This window comes from Nannospalax galili, unplaced genomic scaffold, assembly GCF_000622305.1.
Source record: "Nannospalax galili isolate Female #2095 unplaced genomic scaffold, S.galili_v1.0 scaffold3, whole genome shotgun sequence".
NCBI classification, from domain to species: domain Eukaryota; kingdom Metazoa; phylum Chordata; class Mammalia; order Rodentia; family Spalacidae; genus Nannospalax; species Nannospalax galili.
The window spans coordinates 144,130-163,615 of NW_008351466.1; the positions used below are offsets into that span (position 1 = coordinate 144,130).

Consider the following 19,486-nt stretch of genomic DNA (forward strand, 5'->3'; position numbering starts at 1 on the left):
AAAACATAATTTTAGTTTCAGCCAGACGCTTAGTGATGTATGACTTGAGGTGCGATTTGGTAAGAGGAGGCAGAGCAGAAGTGCTGTGGACCTAAAGGATCAGGAAAAGCAAAAGGAGATCAAAAAGGAACTATCAGAAATGTAACAGGAAAAGACCCTCCTCCCCCTTGGTGAAATTCAGTGCCATGCAGTGTAGTAGAAACTCAGTGAACAAACTCGCAGTGGCGTATTTACAGAAAGATGCAGTTAGCAGTTGCGGGGAGGGAGGTTACCATGCATACTTGAGATTTCAAGTAGGATCTGTTGGATGTTAGGATCATAGGGGCCTCTGGAGGGGCCTGTGCTGGAAAGAAGCAGAATATTTGGCAGGAGCACAGATTTTCGAAATTATTTTGGAGACTTTCCTTGGCTATTTCAGGTTGTGGCCTAGTAAAACAAGGTTTAAGGGCCCATCTCCAAAATTTCTTTGGGTTCAACGGTGTGCTGTTGCACCAGCCAACACTTAGTATGCTGAACATCAAAAGATATCTCTTGACTGTTTGAATGTAAGCGACCTTCACACAAAGTATTATATACTTGTAAAGAGCCTTGGCTGTTAAATTTGCCATTGAAATGTGTTTTAAACCAGTTTTGGAAATGTTGTTAAATGGTTAAGACTGATTCTGCTGCAGAAGATCTCAGTAGCGATTTTGCTATCATAAGTTTCTTAATTATTGTAAAATATTTGCTGTATTACCTTATCTTGCTCACATCCAAAGTGAAAGATTGTGAATGTCAAAAGACAGGAAATAATTTAAGTTCCTTTTTCTTGGATAAGGACACCCGTTAAAATTAACTTGTAGAAATAATTTCTTCCTCACATTCATAAGTTATATATCCTTGTATGCTATTCCAGAATATTTCACACCTTTCACTTCAGTGGAATGGCAAAGCAGTAAAAACAAATCCTTCATAATATTTGTAATAGACATTTTATATAAATGCCACCCATAAGTACAGAAATTAAGAATCCTCTGTGATATGATCATACTTTATCTACCAACAGTCTTACTAAAGACGGTCTTTGAAAGACGAGTGTCTTAAATCATCCATGATTGTACCATTGTTATGAAACTCCTGGACTTTTACATTTTCAGGGGGGTTGTGGTTGTTTCTTTCCTTTTTTTGTTTGTTTTGTTTTGTTTTGAGACCCAGTCTCATGTAGTCCAGGCTGACCTCAAACTCACTATGTAGCAAACTGAACTGATCCTCCAGCCTCTACCTCCTGAGTTCTGGCATTCCAGGTTTGTGCCACCGTGCCTGGCTTTAACTTTTGTAACCAACTTTGTACCCATAACCAGCAAATAGGTGAGAGCACTTTTGTAGACATCATACAAACCACTGAGTTTGCCTTTCATGACCTGTTCACAGTAAGGTTTAGGAACAGTATTTCATGGAAAAAAAATGAATTTTGGGCTGGTTATGTAACCACTACAGTGGTAGTATCTTCAAATATACGCAAATAGTAAAAGCCTTAAGAGATTCAATTTCAGGGCCCTCTGAGATGGTGCATAGGTAAAGGTACTCTCTGCCAACCCTGAAGACCTATGATTTCCCTAACCCACATGGTGGAAGGAGAGAGCCAGCTCCTGTGAGTTGTCCTCTGACCTCCACAAATGACCCATTGGCACACAGGGACACACGTACCCACAAGCATACAGAAACACACACAAAATAAATAAATGTAATAAAAGATAATTTCATTAAATAGCAACAATAGCCTAACTATTCTGTTACTAGATGGTAAAATTAACAGAGCCCTTGCTTAGGAATCTGACACAGCTAATATAGATTATAATGCTCGTAAAATCACTAGATTTTGTGACCCTGAATGGGTCCCAAGTTTTTTTTTTTTTAAATTTGACCTTCCATTGCTAAAATAAGGGGCTTGGACTAGCCAAACTCTGAGATTAATTTCTGACCTGAAAGTGTAAATGATGACTTTTGGAGTTCTACATTGATAATTACTTTGATGTTATTTCTGTCACTGTATACTAGAATAATAATTTATAAAGCATAAGAAAACTTGACCAATAGTTATCATGTGACCAACACAATAGTAAAATCTGTGTTGGAATAATGTTGAGACAATTTAGTAAAACGCAAATGTAATTGTTATCTAAAAATTATCATTTCATTTCAGTTAAATATGCTTCATTAATTCTTCAGTCCAAACTGTAACTCCCTAAGGTTTCCACTTACAGAATATGTAATGTGTAATATATTGTAGCATTCAAAGCACTATTATGCCTCAGCATTTTATTTAGATGTTTTATATAACAACATATGCTTTTTTCGAGTTGGAGTGAACAAAAGACAAGGAAAAAATATTACTTGTGTGCCAATATCTGTTTTTTTCTAAATTCTGGTTAAGCTATGTCTCTGAAAGATGTCAAAGAATTTTCAAGATCCCAATCATTACAAGGCTACTCCTGATAAGATAATTAAATATGGTTTGAAAATGTATTTGCTGGCCCATTTTCAACTGTAGCTAACACTTGAGGACCTCTTCTGTTTTAGGATTGGTAATGAGCAAACGTCAGTGAGGATAAAATTATCAAGTAAGAGTATTAGAAAATTTCAAAAATTACTACTAGGATATTGCAGAACAAATGTAAAATAAACAAATGCCAAATAAATAATATGCAAGACGTCATACAATCAGAATTCATGGGTATGGAAATCAGGAGGATTTGTAGCATACTTCATATTTCATTAAGTGAAGTATGTTTCAAAAATAATCAGTGACTCTGGATGAATTCTCACTGAGTAATGATGCTACCTGAACTTAGGCTCTTTATAAAAGCATAAAACCTACTTGATAATTGATTATCCATTTTACAAAAAAGAAATTCTGAAATTGCTTATGAGTTTGTGTTTTAGATAGAAAATCATTGTGACTTTCAATTTAGTTATTAAATGATTTGCATAGCAAGTACCTTGGAAGGCTTTCCTTTGTCTCCATATTATTCAGTAAACTCTGAGTCATATGTCACTAAGTTCTCCATAAGAAAACCTAGTTAATCTTTTGTTCATTTGCTAAGTAATCATTGAGCACCTGTATGCATATGTGTCACATGCTATGCCTAGTGCTGAGAGTCTACAGATGAATTAGATATGGGTATAATACAGTGCTCAATAATGGACTCTGGAGATATCTCAGCTGGTAAAGTGCTTGCCTTGAAATTCAGTATGAGGACCTGAGTTCTATCTCCCAGAACCCATGTAAATATGTTATGCATGGTGGTGCACACTTGTAATCCCAGCATTAAAGTGGCAGAGACAAGAGGACCCTGGGGTTCACTAGCCAGCCAATGTAGCCTAATTGGTGAGCTCCAAACCAATGAAAGACCCTTTCTTAAGAGAGGTGGATGACATTCCTGAGGAAGACATCAAAGTTTCACAAATGTGTTCTGGCCTGCACACGAAAACACTCACACACACACACACACACACACACACACACGAGAAAAAATGAACAAGCTGAATAGTGCTTGACAGTAAAATTACAACATAAGTAACTGGGAATGTAGTTTTAAATATTACTAGTAAGACTCTTGACCTTTCAGAATTTTTCAAGTGTTTCTCATAAGTGTGAATTCTGTGGTGTCTTATGTAATACAGGCACACCAAAGTACATTATATAGTGAATCTAATATTTGTGTTTGTGAAAAATAACTAGTAAATTATTAGGAATAAATTTCTATTTTATGCATTTGGCAGATTGTGGATGTCTAGAGGGAGATGAATGACCATTTATTAGTATCTGCCCCTCTGCATTATATATCAATATTTGAAAATATTCACTAGTCATGTTATATAGCCTAATTTAAGGAAGTGTCCTACTGTATATATTACATTTATGCTAGAATAGAGCTTTAATTCTTTTCCATCTGAAGCAGTCTTGTACATTCATTGACATGTATTCACCTGTTGAAGTGAGCAACACATATTCAGTGACTTTCAGAAACAAAGCAGCTGTCGTGAGATCAAGGAAATGAAGGGAACATAGGGCCTTAGCTGAGTTCTAACTTGATAAACCCAACTCCTGAGTTCCCTAGCCTCAAAAGCTTATAATCATGAAGGTCAAAGACTTAGTGTAAATAAAAGCAGCATAAATATTCATCATAACCTAGCAATTCCAGTTATTTTGCTAATTCTGTTTTATTTTGTTACTGTTGAGGTACCTTGGAAAACTTTGCATCATTTGACTGTGATGACCTGCATAAAATTGCTAAAACTTTGTCAAAAAGTATTTTAACAACCTGCAAACTAAGAATACCAAATAGCACTATAGCTATGAGTGTTCATTATGCTGATGGGTGCAGATCCACATTTCAATTAGTTAATTTTTTTGAGTACTCCTTAAATGGAGTGTGGCCTTTAGGAAGAAAGGAGTGTTAAAAAAGTCTTGGCAAGGTTACATGATTCCACATTTCCCTATATCTTACTACTATGTGCTCCTGAATTTTTTCCCCAAGATTATGATGGTATTAAAGGAATGCAAAGATCAAGTCAACTCTTTAAAAAGAATGTGTGAGGAAGATTATCTCTAAGATGTATTCATGGGAAATATAGCACATGTGTTCTTTGCACAAGAAAAATTAATATTTCACAGATTTCTCTATGAATAACAATGAAAATTATGTTGATAGTATTGCCACCAACCCTTTAAGAATTTTTCTCCTCTATTGGCACTATTAAAATATAATGTATGAGGTCTTTACAATACTGTGTTTTAAAGAGTATTTTATTATTTTTATTTTATGTATATTTTATTTTATGTATATGAGTGTATTGTCTGCATATAATGGGTAGGTGTATCCATGTTGTTCAATGCCCACAAAGGTCAGAAGAGGGCGCTGGATCCCCTGGAACTGGAGTTACAGATGATTGTTAGCCACCATGTAGGTGCTGGGAGTCGAACCCAGCAAGAGCAGCCAGTATTCTTAACTGTTGACCCACCTCTCTAGCCTCCAAAGCTGTATTTTTTTTAATTGAGTTATTTATTTTTATTTTATATGTATGAGTGTTTTGCTCGAATGTATGTAAGTGCACACATGCATACAATACCCACAGAAATCAGAAGAGGGCATCAGATCCCCTGGAACTGGAGTTATGAATGGTTAGTAGCTGTCCTGTGAGTGCCCAGAACTGAACAAGGGTCCTCTATAAGAGCAGCCAGTGCTCTGAACCATCTCTCCAGCCCCAATGCTGGATTCTTTTTTTACATCAAGACCACTTAGACTGTGAAATTCACACTTCAGCAAAGCATTAGAATAGCTAATATACTTACATAAACATTTTCTTAGTTGCCCTGAGGATAAAATTTGATATTATGCAAAACTATATCAAATTATCATTTAAGAAATGTGACTGAGATTGATTTTATTTTATATAGCCAATTATATGTAGAATCACTTAATTTGAGTAAGTTTAAATTTATCAGACTAACCAAAGAACATTTCATTTCAGTAAACAAAGAAAATTCTCATTCCCAGAGCTGAAGAAATATGATAATCTTCTGTTTCCTTTCAGCAACGATACTGTATGGTTTATAATTCCATAAGTGAGATTGGACCAAAACCATTATTTTCTGATTCCTGCCGTAAGTGTTACTTTTGTTATAAAAATCTATTTCATCCTAAATTGCCTGGCATCACCTAGTAGTAAATAGTAAGAGAAAATGTCAAATATGGTAATTTGGATTTCACATGCAGCTTCATTTTTTGTTGCAGAAGTTTGTTATTTTACAAAAGGTTCAGTCCAACAAAAGTAAATGAAAAGAATGTCTCAATCAACATGGGAGATTTTACTGATGTCTAACTCTATGGAATGCTAGCTATTAGTATCCATAATTATAATTTACTCACTTGAGAACATCCCGGCTGTGACTATTGTCTTTCTCCAGATGACTACAGTTATTTTTGGACCAAATGCACATAGAATCATAACTTTTAAATTTTAGTTCTTCCAATTCTTATTTTCCTATAACCTCAATGTTCCTTAGCTTTCTCATTAATGAAGTGAGGTCATTTAGTTAGATTGGTTCTAAACTACAGGTGGTTTTACCTCACAAAGGACAACTGGCAATGTCTTGGGACACTTTTACTTTTTATACTGGGGAATGCTACCATTCTGGTCAGAGACTAGGGATGCTGACCAGTGTCCTACAGTGCATAGGACAGTCCTTCAATAATGAATTATCTGGCAAAGTGATGCTAGTGCCAAGGTTAAGAAATTGTAGAGTGGATTTCAGATCTCTTAAATAACAGTGAACTGAAATAATGATTTAGTAGTAAGTAAATTGTTCAAAACACATAAATATATAAGTAATCATACTTTTATTGAGTACATAGCTTGTGCTGAACATTTTGAAAGATCCTCATTTAATATTTGTCAGGCCCTGGGAATTAAAAATTACACATTATATTTCTGTATTCAATGGAAAACTAGTTTAGCCTATCATGGTGGTGCATACCTTTAATCCCAGTACTCAGGAGGCAGAGGCAGGTGGATATTCTGGGAGATCAAGGCCAGCCTGGTCTATGTAGCAAGTTCCAGACCAGCTGGTGCTACAGTAAGACCCTGTCTCAAAAAAAAAAACCAGTTAAAAATTTTTGGCTATATAGTTGTGAATGGAGATGGGTTTCGAATCTCTTTTACTAACCCAATGTTTTTTTTCTCTTGCCTATATTCTCTTGTAATATAAGTCAAAGCCCCCAACAATATTTCAAATTATTATGAAGATTTAATTTTATCAAATTATATAAACTTTCCATATTGGAAAGAAATGAAGCAGTGTAATACTTTTTATTAATAGGCAATAGTGTTGATTCATTCTACAGTCAAAGGCTGAAGTCACATTTAAACAAAAATACATTGAATGTATGAACTCTCTTAGCAGAGACCATTTGCAATTTGTCACAAAACTACTCATTCATTTCAAATGATCTTCCTAAATGTTATGCAAGGAAGGATTTCTTACATCATGGTAGCAAAACAGAACGAGGTTTATCATATAAAGTTATGTACAAAAGAAACTTCAGAAATAGAAATCTGAAAGGTTGTCCTTAGTGAGACAGCTAGTTAATAGCAGGATGAAAATGGTAGTGATGTTTCTCCTATTCTGGTGGTTTTTTTTGGCATTTGCTATATAACCTCTAATTTCACACCTATTCCATTACACTGGCCTTTCCTCTAGGTCTTTATTTTGAGACAGGCTGAAAACCATCTGTTCTATCACCAGTTTCCTCCCCCACTTCTAGAATTGGCTATGGGCTACTTGTTTATGCAAGTTCAAAAGATATATCTCAAATAGTGTGGGCGAGGGTAGGATGGGTCTCAAATATGCTTAGCTTCTCTTCTGAGTAAGACATGTATCTTATGAATGCACAGTCAAGAGAAGTCTGTCATTCAACACATTTTTAGAACTAGCTCTCAGGAAACTACTCTTGGGCAGACTTAAACTTGAATCCTGGCTCTGATGCTTAATAGGTGTATGACTTTAAGAAAATCAATGATCTCTCCAAGTCTCACCTTTCACCTTTAAGCAAAGATGATCACATTCATGATGAATGTAGGATAATCCAGCTTGAGGGGAAACTACAGTTTAGAATGGTCTTTGAGAAACAGTAAATTTGTTCTCAATATAAAGCCAGTTTCCACAATCCATCTGATGACAAACACAAGATTGAAAGGTCTTTTTTGCATTTAATTATTTGTGTATATGTGTATGGATCCATGTTTGCCACGACATGCATGTGAAGGTTAAAGGAAAACTAGCAGACGTCAGTTTTCTCCCTCCACCATGTGGAATCCAACTCAGGCCTGACAGCAAGCACCTTTACCTTCTGCACCATGTCACTGGCCCAGAAAAAGATCACTAAAGGCTGTAAAGATTAGTTGAATGTAGCAAAACAAAATGTAAATGGAAGTAATATATATGTAGTTTGCTTTGAGGCTCCAAAACTGTTTCTGTCTATACAACTGTCCTAATGGATTTTAATCACCTCCAGGTGAAATAGAATTATGTATTTTGTCCAAAGTTACCTGAGTGTAACTCAGGAGTATAGTGTGACTAATACAGTTAGTGACGCTGTCTTGAACTACTTTAGCAGAAGATACATATTAAAAATAAGGGTTTAAATATACTTATTTAACACTATTGACCAGTATACTTAAAATGGTTGCAATGCTGGATTTTAGGTTTGCACAACTCAAAAAGAAGTGAAGAAGAGTGTAGTGGCCCACACCTGTAATTCCAGAATTTGAGAGACTGAGGATTGTGAATTTAAGGCCAGCCCGAGTTACATAAGGAGATGTCTCAAAAAGTAAAAACAGCAAAAGAGAAGACTGATCATCTAGTTTTACTTTGTTGTTATTACAGTATTGTTAAGGGGACTGTGGTTAAGTTACATGCCATATGAAAGAACTTCCATTCATTTACAAAAGAAGAGAAAGGGAAGGAAGAAAGAACAACTGTCTAAATATTGAAGGAATATTAAATAGAAGAATGAAGGGTTATACTTACCATGTCTTAAGAAATTAAAGTAGATCCAGGGGAAGCTCTAAAACTGCAGTATTCAAACCATGGTTCCTGGACCAGCAGCATCAGTATTGCTAGGGAACTTTTAGAAATTTATATCATGAGCCACATCCTAGAACTTACTGAGTCTGAAATTCTAGGTATATATTTCAGTGATATTTCTTAACACCTCTCCACCTCCTGAGTGCCAGGATTATAGGTATTTGCCACCACAAATACCAGATTTATATGGTGCTGGGAATTGAGTGCAGGACATGCAAGCACTCTACCAGCTGAACTTCATCCTCAACCACCAACTCTCAATGAGAATGATTTTGCATGAGAAATTGTTCAGAAAATTTGAGAGTTAATCATATTGAATTGATTAGGAAGGCTTGGTGTTTAGATAAAATTAGAGGAAATCCTCTTCAGTAAGTTTCTTTGTTGAACTTTTTATTGATATTTTTTAGTTGAAATACAAAGCAATAGATCTCTGAATGACATTTTAACACATATCATTTCACATTGCTCATAGTACCCCCTGTTACCCTCCCTTGTCCCCCTCCTGCTTGTTTATTTCCTCTTCCCAAATATATATTTAGCATACAGTATTTGTATTTTGTATTTCTTTTCCCCATTACCCTCTCTTATTCTCCACTCCCCTCCTTTTATAACCCTTCCTCCCTCTACATAGTCCCCCTTTGACTTTCATGTCATATGTTTTTTCATCTAGATTCTGCATAGGAGAGAAAAAATGCTATTTTTTCTGAGTCTAGCTTATTGAACTTCACATGATGATCTCCAGTTCCATCGAATTTCCTGCAAATGACATAATTTCACATTTCTCATGAATGAACGAAACTCCATTGTGCATAAATACTATATTTTCACTATCCATTTATCTGCTGATGGGCATCTATGCTAATTCTATATCTTGGCTATTGTAAATAGTGCTCTCCTAAGCATGAACATGCAAATATCTCTGAATATATGTTTATATATAATACGGTTTTAGGAATATAAACAGGAGTGAACAGAAGTGGTATATTAAGTATACTTTAAATGTGAATCATCCTGCCAGTCTCTTCCTTTATAATTTCATAATTCATGTTTTAATTTTTTAATTATTTTATTTTATGTATATGCATGTATTCCTGGGTGTAAGAACACCCATATCTTATAATACCCTTGCAGGTCAGAAGAGGGCGTCGGATCCCCTGGAACTGGAGCTACAGATGGTTGTTAACTGCCATGTGGGTTCTGGGAACTGAACCCGGGTCCTTGAGCCATCTCTCCACCCCCATATATGTTTTCATTTTTGATTCACTAGAGTCAGGTCATCGACATTTTCATAACAAAGAGAATTTGTCACTGACAAATAATTGTAGGTGGTAAGATCAAAACTCCACATCCTGTCAGGAACAGCCTTGCTTATTACAGATAATAGATCTAAATGCTTATATATTCATCACAAATGCTAAGCTCAGCATTTAATGCCTTCTACTTTTGATGAATGCCATTTCTGTTCTGTATGTGTCCACTACCATTCTTGCCTCCCTTAAAATACTTTATACTATTCCTTTTTATTATTTTTAACATTTTATTATTTTTTTTACCTATACAAAGTAAGATGTTTCATTTTGGCATTTTCACACATGTGTCATTATTACTTTGTTCTAATTTGTCCCCTTCCCCAATGCCCTCCCCTGTGCTCCCTGACACCCTCTCTGTTTCCCTGCCTCCTCCTAAAGTAGTCATCTTTTCTGCTTCCATGTCACATTATGACATTACTCTCTCTGTTCCTTTTTCCCTTGGGATCTCTTCCTCCCCTTTTATGATCCCCTTTCTAGCTTAATGACCTGCATGCATGTACACACACATACACAGAGATATATACACATACATATAACTTTAAAACTAGGCTCCACATATACCAATGTCAGATTTAATTTTTCTTTACAGCTTAATAAAATCTCATTGTTTACCTGTTTGTTAAAGCTTAGACCAAAACCTGTTATCTATAATTTTCTTCCCAAACACTTTGGCAGAAATGCAATGCACTTTCTTATGTCCTTTATCACCCAAAGCCCTTTGGTCTTGGGATTATAGTTTTTCCATACAAATATCATCTTCCTTACTGAAGTGTATACTCCTTGAGATTAGGAATTAGTCATTTCTAATATGCATAAAATTATATATGTTTTATATATACTGGAAAGCATCAAGGTAAAATGAAGCCTATGTTCTGACTCCATCAAATAACATATGGCAGGTTATTTGAATTTCACCTTATCCCAGTTTCCTAACTCAGAATGTACAAAATACTATTTACTAGGTACATTTGTGTTAAGGCCTATAAAAGATAGCTTGTCATCTTCTTTAACATAAAGAAAAGATTCTCAATTATATTCACCCTCTTCTAGAATATATAATATAATAATGTGAAAATAAGCTTTGTAAGTGTCAGTAGAACTAAATCACAGTGAAGCACATCGAAGGAGTGAACGAAATATTATTATGTGGAATTAAAATGAAGAGGTAGATGGGAAAGATTGTTATAAGTCAGAACCTATATGAATCAGTGATTTGCTGAAGGGAATGGCTGTGATTTTTGAGCCTAGTGTTTTATGCCATTTGATAAAGAAAAACAGTCCAAACCTTGTTTGACAAAGTAAGTCTTGGCAGTACTATTCTAAGGTAACAATCATAGAGGCAAAAACAATTGCATAGACTTAATGGAAATGATATAGAACATCAGTGATGAAAGACATATCTAAAAGACCTAATCTATGATATCCACTAATTTATTTTTCAGTTTCAAACTATGTTCAAGAAACAAGAAATTATGCGTTGATACTGGAAATCAGCATAGATTTTTAAGAACTCTTGAACTGCTAAGTTATTGGTTTATTCTTTTTAATTTTTTTAATTTTATGTACATGAGTGTTTTGTCTGCATGAATATAAGTGCACCACATGTGTGTGGTGCCTGCAGAGGCCAGAAGAGAGCATCAGATCCCCAGGAACTGGAATTATGGATGATTGTTAGCTGCCATTTGAATGCTGGGAACTGAACCTGGGTTCTCTGCCATCTCTCCAACCCCATTATTATTACTTTTTCTAAGGCACATAAATTCTAATTTGTGTCCCCAAATGTTCTTCGTGCGAACCCATCCCCTAGAGCCTGGTCAACCTGCCCAACATCACACCCTTAAAGAAAACTGACTCTCCCTCTCCCAGTAGTTATTAGTTACCAATAGTTCCCCAACTAGGGTTGGGACTTCTTGCCCACCTTCCACCCTCCATGCTGGGGATTTTGTCTGGCTTGAGATTGCATAGGTATTGTGCACGCTGTCACAATTGCTCTGTGTTCATATGCTATCCGATTTGAAAAACACTTTTTTCCTTACAGTCATGTACCATCTCTGGCTCTTACAGTCTTTCCACTCCCTCTTCCTCAATGCCCCTGGTTGTTTCTTAAAGAATGTTTTCCTCAGTGGTAATGCCATTTTGTCACTAAAGGGTCACTTGTCCAAAAATTTGGGGTAGGCCTCCTGATGTGATCCTCTGGAAGACTCACTGCTAGAGTCCTTGGGCAGTCTCATACATAGGTCAGCATATGGGCAGGCCTGACACCTGAGTCTTTGGGAATGACCCTGAAACCTGAATCCAGTCAGCCTGATTGTCAGGCTACACTGAAGTCTGAGGCTGCTGAGGTCAGTCCGGTGCCAAGGAAATCTAGAACCCAGGACTACTGAGGCTAGCCAAGCATTACAACAGCCCAGAGACAAAGACTGTTGCACAGACTTAGAGCCTAGGATGGCAGGATCCAGACTGGTCCCAGAGCTGGCTTGGAGACTAAGTCTGGAGATGACAACCTGAAGCCTGGGGTTTGGGAACCTGCATCGTACTGGGTTTTAACAGAATGGATCCAGTATTTAGATTCAAAGTAAAACCTTGTTTTCACTACCCTCTTCTTCCCTCACACACAAAATATCTTTCCTCCCTCAGTGCCACCTAGGATTTGTGAAAGGGTGATACAGGTAAAAGAAAATTTTCAGGTCTATACTCTTCAATGTATTTTTGAAATATACCCAGATACTGTAATCTTCAGTCTGTTTTCCTTAACTCCTGTGAAGTACTTTTGTGAGTGGATAACTGTTTGAACTGAGGTCCTATGATCTTGCTGACATTTACTCTGGTAACATTTAATTAAAAATCCTGGTTTTATAATCAAGACAGTTATATAGAGGGTGAAATATTAAATTTCCTCCTCTTGTTCCTTGCCCCATTTCCCAAATGTAAATACTTTAAAATTTCATTTATATGATTCCATAATTTTCTGTGTACAATTTAATTTTATCATTGTTAGACATTATATGTATTATGTTTTAAAACTTCATTTAGCATATTATCCTTGCAAGTGTGTATGGTACAAGCTTACTCATTTAAATAGCCAAATAATAAAGATTTTATAGCTTTAATTACTTAAAAGTAAACTAATAAACATTGGCAGAATGTATTGAAGCTGTTAAGGACATTAGATATGTGTGAACCTAAACTACAGATTCAGAACTATTTGGTATGTGCTGTTTATTACAGGAATGAACACTGTAGCATAAATTTCTAGATCTTAGTACATGGGTATTACTTTAAATGGGGGCTGGTATTTGAGATCTGCTTGTACAAGTTAGTGCCTTGGATTTGTACAATGATAGAAGATATTTGTCTTTCGTGGACAATGATGATTTGTGGTTCTGTGTGATTTTTAGGTAATATGGAAACCTTATCTTGAGGTGCTTGACAATCTTAGAATGATGGCACTTCTTAGTATTTTCTGCTGTAAAATAAGCATCAAGGCTGGGTTTTTTTTAGTGCAAATTTTCATTATTGATTCTTTAAGTCATTCTATGAAACTTAACATGTTATTGGTATCCATTTAACCATTCCTTTAGAATGTTATTGCCTGGACTCACCATACTAAATTGATAACTGTTTCCATATTGACATTAATATATGTATATATATGTATATATATAGTTTGTGCATGTTAAATGGAAACTTTGAGGAAAATGCTATTATTGCATACTTACAAGCATGAAAATTTCATTAATTCAAATTTAATTGATATGATAAATATGATTGATATTTTCCTCCCTTTATTTTATTCATAGATGCCATTTGTGATGGACAAGAAAGATCTGTACATTTTACAGATGATTTTTGTCAAGTGTGTAGAGTGGTGCTACAATCCGGATCACAAAGGATTTCACATTATGAGGTTGGTTATATACAGTGGACTAAGGATGAGAAATCATGTTTTAAATGTAGCAAGTCCTCTTCCTGTCATCTTATTTGGTTAGTACAAGAACCTGAAATAGATGGGATTACTTCTATTTGGTACACAAGAATATTGACTTAGTAAAGGTCAGTCAACATACAAAATTAGGTTTGGTGAATCTAAATTAAATTCAGTTGTTTTTACTGCAAAGTTTATTTGCTTTCCCTCGCATCATTCTGCATCCCTTTATATTCACTGTCCTTATGGTAAGCATAAGGGAAGCATTGTCAAGCTCTCATAGGAAACAATGTGATTCAGGAAATATTGTAGAACTCCCAGACTCTTCCTTTAATAAATAAAAACACTAGAGCTAAAACATACCAGTCTTGCACTTGACTTGGCCAAGGTTTAGGCACCAAATCATAGAATTCTAGAGCCAGAAGAGGAAATGCTTAGTGTTCTTACACTCAGTTTATAGATTAGAAACTGCAGCCTGATGTAATTCTTAACTATTCATTGTCCCAACTAAGCTTAAAAACAATTACTTCTGATTTCATATTCAGTGGTCCTTAAATTTGGTACTGCTTCATGTTCTACATTATCTGCTAAGCCACTGAATTTCTTTAAATCCAGTAACTAGAATACCTAAAGTAATAGATACTTTTGCCTCAAACTAATGTAATTCTAGTTCTACCTTTTGAAACACTTCGTCTAACTTGTCCATTGCTCATCTTGTGGCAACTATATTTTCATATGAAAAATTATTTAAATATACAATTGGTGTTAAGCTTTGTATCTGTAACACAGTTCCAAATACCTTTGTTCTTATGACTCTGTGAAAGATTTGTTGTCATTTTTATTGACTAAATTAATGACAATAAATAATAGGCTTTATTATTATATTTTCATACATGTGTAGCTTGATCACATCACATTGGAACGCCAGTGTCTTCTCTTGGGTGCCCCACTCCTATTGATCCTCCTGCTCTTTCCAGCTAGTCGTCATTCTAATTTCATGTGTGGTTTTCCATTGCCTTTTATAGCTTGTACTTAATGTTGATTAGAATTAAATCACTATAATTACTGATGGGGAAATTTCATTAACTGTTGAGTAAGAAAAACTAGGTTTGTGACAATTAGATCATTGGCTAGTTGTATGATCCTGAGTAAGTCACTTTATGAAGTCTATTTCTTGAACCTGAAAGTGGGGATAGTAATAATCTCTATTACTATACTTATGAGAATAAAGATAAATGTGTAAAAAATACTTATCGCAGTCTCAGACTCCTTAGCTTAAGACTTAGAATTGGTAAAAAGAGACAGAAAATTAAAAACATCTCTGAGCACTGTGGTCAGAACCATTTGAAATTTAAATTTGAAAATAACTTTTAATTACACTCTTCAGTATACAAAATATATAAAAGAAAATATCAATCATAATTCTATCACTTATATTATAATTTCATTTCTTTTTATAAATGATTTCAATGTTTCATGCATGAGTACACACATTTTTACAGAAAAGAATCATGGATGTTGTGTTTATTTTATTTTATAAGAGTATATTCTGGGATCTAAAGAGATGGCTCAATGGTTAACAGTATATACTACTCTTACAGAGGACCCAAGGTTGTTCCCAGCACCCAGATCAGAAAGCTCACAACTACTTGTAACTCCAAGTTCAGGGAGGCTCTGATGCATCTGGCCTCCATGGGCATGTGCAAACACCCACACACAGACACGCATACTCATAATTAAAAATAATAAAAATAGCAGGGCGTGGTGGAGCATGCCTTTAGTCCCAGCACTCAGGAGACAGAGGCAGATGGATCTCTGTCAGATCAAGGCCAGCCTGGTCTACATAATGAGTTCCAGGCCAACTGAAAATACAGGGAGACCCTCTCTCAACCACCCGCCACCCCCCAAATAGTAATAATAAACCCCCTTTTTTAAAAAAAGAACATATTCTGGACATTTTGTTCCATCAAATTCTTTTCTATAGTATTTTAATTGCTATAAATTGTTATGTAGATGTGGTATCAGATTTTTTTCAAATTAAATTTAAGTAAGAGACATAGTCAGGACTTAAGTCTGTTAAGTTGGAAAATCAAAATGGTATTGTTGATAACATATTCTATATAAAGTTTCTACTTGAAAAAGTGACTTACTTTATTTCCTTTTTAGTATCTAGTTTTAGTACTACTGCAGGATTGTTTTGATGTTGTATTGATCTTCCATAAAAATAATTACAGTGTTGCCAAAGTTTTGTATTTTGAAATTGCATTTATTAATATTAATATTCATACTTATGTGTTTAAGAAATCACTCTGATGTCGGGCGTGTTGGCACACGCCTGTAGTCCCAGCACTCAGGAGGCAGAAGCAGATGGATCTCAGTGAGATGGAGGCCAGCCTGGTCTACATAGTGAGTTCCAGGCCAGCTGGGGTAGAGGGAAACACTGTCTCAAAAAGACCAAAAAATAAATTAATTAAAAAATTACTCTGTACACTTCTTCTTACAAATATACCTTTCCATTTTCTTCCCAAACTTTGAAAAGTTTTATTTCAAATGTTAAAATGTTTAATTTATCTAGTACTGATTTTTGTGTGTGGAAGGTAATAATAATTTATATGATTAGCCAGTTATCACAGAACTGTTTATTGTACGAGACCATTCTTGGCCCAATGGTTTGTTATGGTGCCTACTAATTTGCACACATATATTAATACATGTATATATGTATGTATAATATATATATATAATTTTTCTGTTTTCCTATTTCTACAACAATTTTACCTTTAAGTCACAGATTTATAGTAAGTTACAGTTATCTGTAGGAGAATTTTATATGGTACCAAAAAATCATGGAGTTAGGGGTGTAACTCTATGGTAGAGTATTTGTGTGGGGCCCTAAATATAATCCCCAGAAGAGGGTGGGTGAGAGCAAGAAAAAAGCACTAACTGAAAAGATAAGCCACAGATTAGATAATATTCTAACCCTCAAATAACAGTTATTCTAGTTGACAGAAAGCAACTTAGGGACAAAAGGGTTTATTTTGGCTGCTTACAGATTGTAGTCCATCATCAAGGGAAGTCAGGGCAGGATCTCAGGCAGGAACCTGGAACAGTAACTGAAGCAGAAACCAGGAGAGGAATGCTGCTTACTGATTTGTTTCTAGGCTTACATTTGGCTTTCTTTTTTAAAATGCATTTTTACAAAATTTTATGTGTATAAGTGTTTTTATATGTACCACATGCATACAGTGCCCAAAGAGGCCAGAAGAGGGTGTCGGATCCCCTGGAAATAAGAGTTACAAACAGTTCTTAGCTACCATATGGGTGCCAGTAATTGAACCAGGTCCTCTGGAAAAACAGCAAGTATTCTTAACTGCTCAGCAATCTCTCCAGGCCCTCAGCTACTTTTCTTATACAACCAACCCAAGACCACCTGCCCAAGAGTGGCATTGCCCAAAGTTAACTAGGCCCTCTTATATTAACTAGCAGTCAAGAAAATGCCCCTCCAGACATGTCCACAGACAGGCCAATCTGATAGGGAAAATATCTCAGTTGTGGTTACCTCTTCCCAGGTGTGTCAAGTTGACAACTAAGATTAGCTATCACAATAATTAGTGGCTAGAATGTATAAAGAACTGCAAATCAGTTAGGTCTTATACCTTATAAGAAATATGGGAAAGTGATAAGAACAGGCTATAAGAGAAATGCTCAACTTCACTAATGATAGAAAAGAAATCCAAGTTAAAGAGATAGTGAAATAGCACATAAAAAACATGACAATGGCAAAAATAAAAGTTTAATAATCATTAAACCAGGAGAATATAGGGAGACAGAAGCATTCATGTTGCCTTTGGAAATCTAAACTGCTTCAGAATCTTACATTACCTCATAAACTGAAAAGCAACATACCTTATGAACCAAGAGTTCTAGTCTTAGGTATATATTGTAAAGAAAGTCTTGGGATATGTGCTTACCCATATTCATTACAGTGGTGCTTGTAATAACAAAGTAGAAAAACAAAGCTCACTTAATAGGGAACTGGAGGAATAGCATGTAGAGTAGAATATTATGTAGTTTATAACATGAATGTAAATCTTAGAAATATAATGCTGAGTTTTCAAAGGAAATTTTACTTTTTTATGTGTATGAATGTATTGTTTGCATGCATGCAAGTGCATCCATGTCTTACAATGCCTGCAGAGGTCAGAAGAGGTCATTGGATCCCTTGGAATTGGAGTTAGGACAGTTATTAGCCACCATGTGGATGCTTGGAATTGAATCCAGTTTCTCTGCAAGAACAGCCAGTTTTTAACTGCTGAGCTGTCTCTCCAGTCCCTCGAGGGAAATTTTAAAGGGATATGTATGGTGTACTTTAATTTTCATGACTTTTAGAAAGCAATATATAAATCATATGGGTAATTGCATACTCAGTGAAGAATAAAAGTGAGAGAAAATATTATTTGGAGGCTAATAATTTTCAGTTAATGGTACCTGCATAAGAAAGAAAGGAGGCAAGAATCCTGAGCATGTGGGTATAGGACCATATATACAAATTTCATTTCTTTTACAAAGGAGATCTGGAAAGGAAAGCAAAACATTAACATTTATTGAAAGTAGATGGAGGGTATGAACTTTGGCTGTATTCTTTCTTGTCCCTTTAGGGTGGATTATTTTACATTTTAAAATGAGAGAGTGCCCAGGACACATATTTTTACTTTTCCCTTTACCCAAACCAACATTTTGGTTACTATTTCTTTTATTTGATTATATATATTTATAAATTATTTGGAGGGTAACAACTGCCAATAACTCCAGTTCCATGTGATTTGATGCCCTCTTTTGACCGTGGGCATTACATGACATGGGTGCATTTATATGCATGCAGGTGAAACATTCATATACATAAAAATAAATAAAACAAAGAAAATTTTAATAAAACACCTTAATGTAAAAAATTCAAATGTGGTATGAACTCAGACTGATTTATTTTTCACATGAAAGAATTTGAAGAGGGCTTGAGAGATTGTTCAGCGTTTAAGAGCACTGGCTGCTTTTGCAGAGAACCCAGGTTTGATTCCCAGCACCCACATGGCAGCTAACAACTGCTGTAATTCCAGTTCCAAGGGATCTGATGCCCTCTTCTGACCTCTGTGGGCATTGCATAACATGGTTGCACTTACACATGTGTAGGTAATATACTCCTACACATAAAATAAAAACAATAACTAAATTTTTTTAAAAAATGAAATAGTGCAGGGCTGATAGGACAACTTTATAGCATAATCAGATACATAGTTATTTTCTGTCTTAATGCTTTGATTAATGGTCTTTTGTCCTCAAGATCAACCAAGAAGACTACTGAAACCCCATCCTTTGTATCTTATAGAAATAGGAGGGAAGGACAGAATAGTTTATCCCACAACCTTTTAAGAAGACTTCCCAGAAATTTCACACATTTCATATGACATGTTAGTAACCAGAATCTAGTTACTTGACCACATGTTGCTGAAAAGAAACCTGAAAAATACAATCTTTTAACTGGGTACATTGCCCAATATTAGTAACTAAGGAATGAGCAGATCTTTTACAGTGATTAGCAAACACAAATCTCTTTCAAAAGATTAT

At 35.3% G+C, this 19,486-nt stretch overlaps 1 protein-coding gene across 11 annotated transcripts in view; it reads left to right on the plus strand.

Annotated features, from left to right (window-relative positions):
- Positions 1–19,486, plus strand: part of Zmat1 (zinc finger matrin-type 1) — a 78,448-nt gene that overhangs the window by 37,168 nt on the left and 21,794 nt on the right. For 8 of the 11 annotated variants that reach the window (XM_029553639.1, XM_029553638.1, XM_029553634.1 and 5 more), the window contains 2 exons: positions 5,578–5,647; positions 13,740–13,846. In XM_029553639.1, coding sequence (XP_029409499.1) covers positions 5,590–5,647; positions 13,740–13,846 — 165 coding nt within the window. In that variant the 5' untranslated portion in view covers positions 5,578–5,589. Of the gene's footprint in view, positions 1–5,577; positions 5,648–13,739; positions 13,847–16,165; positions 16,271–19,486 lie in introns of those variants that run through there. The other 3 variants (XM_029553640.1, XM_029553643.1, XM_017802007.2) reach the window with 2 other exon arrangements.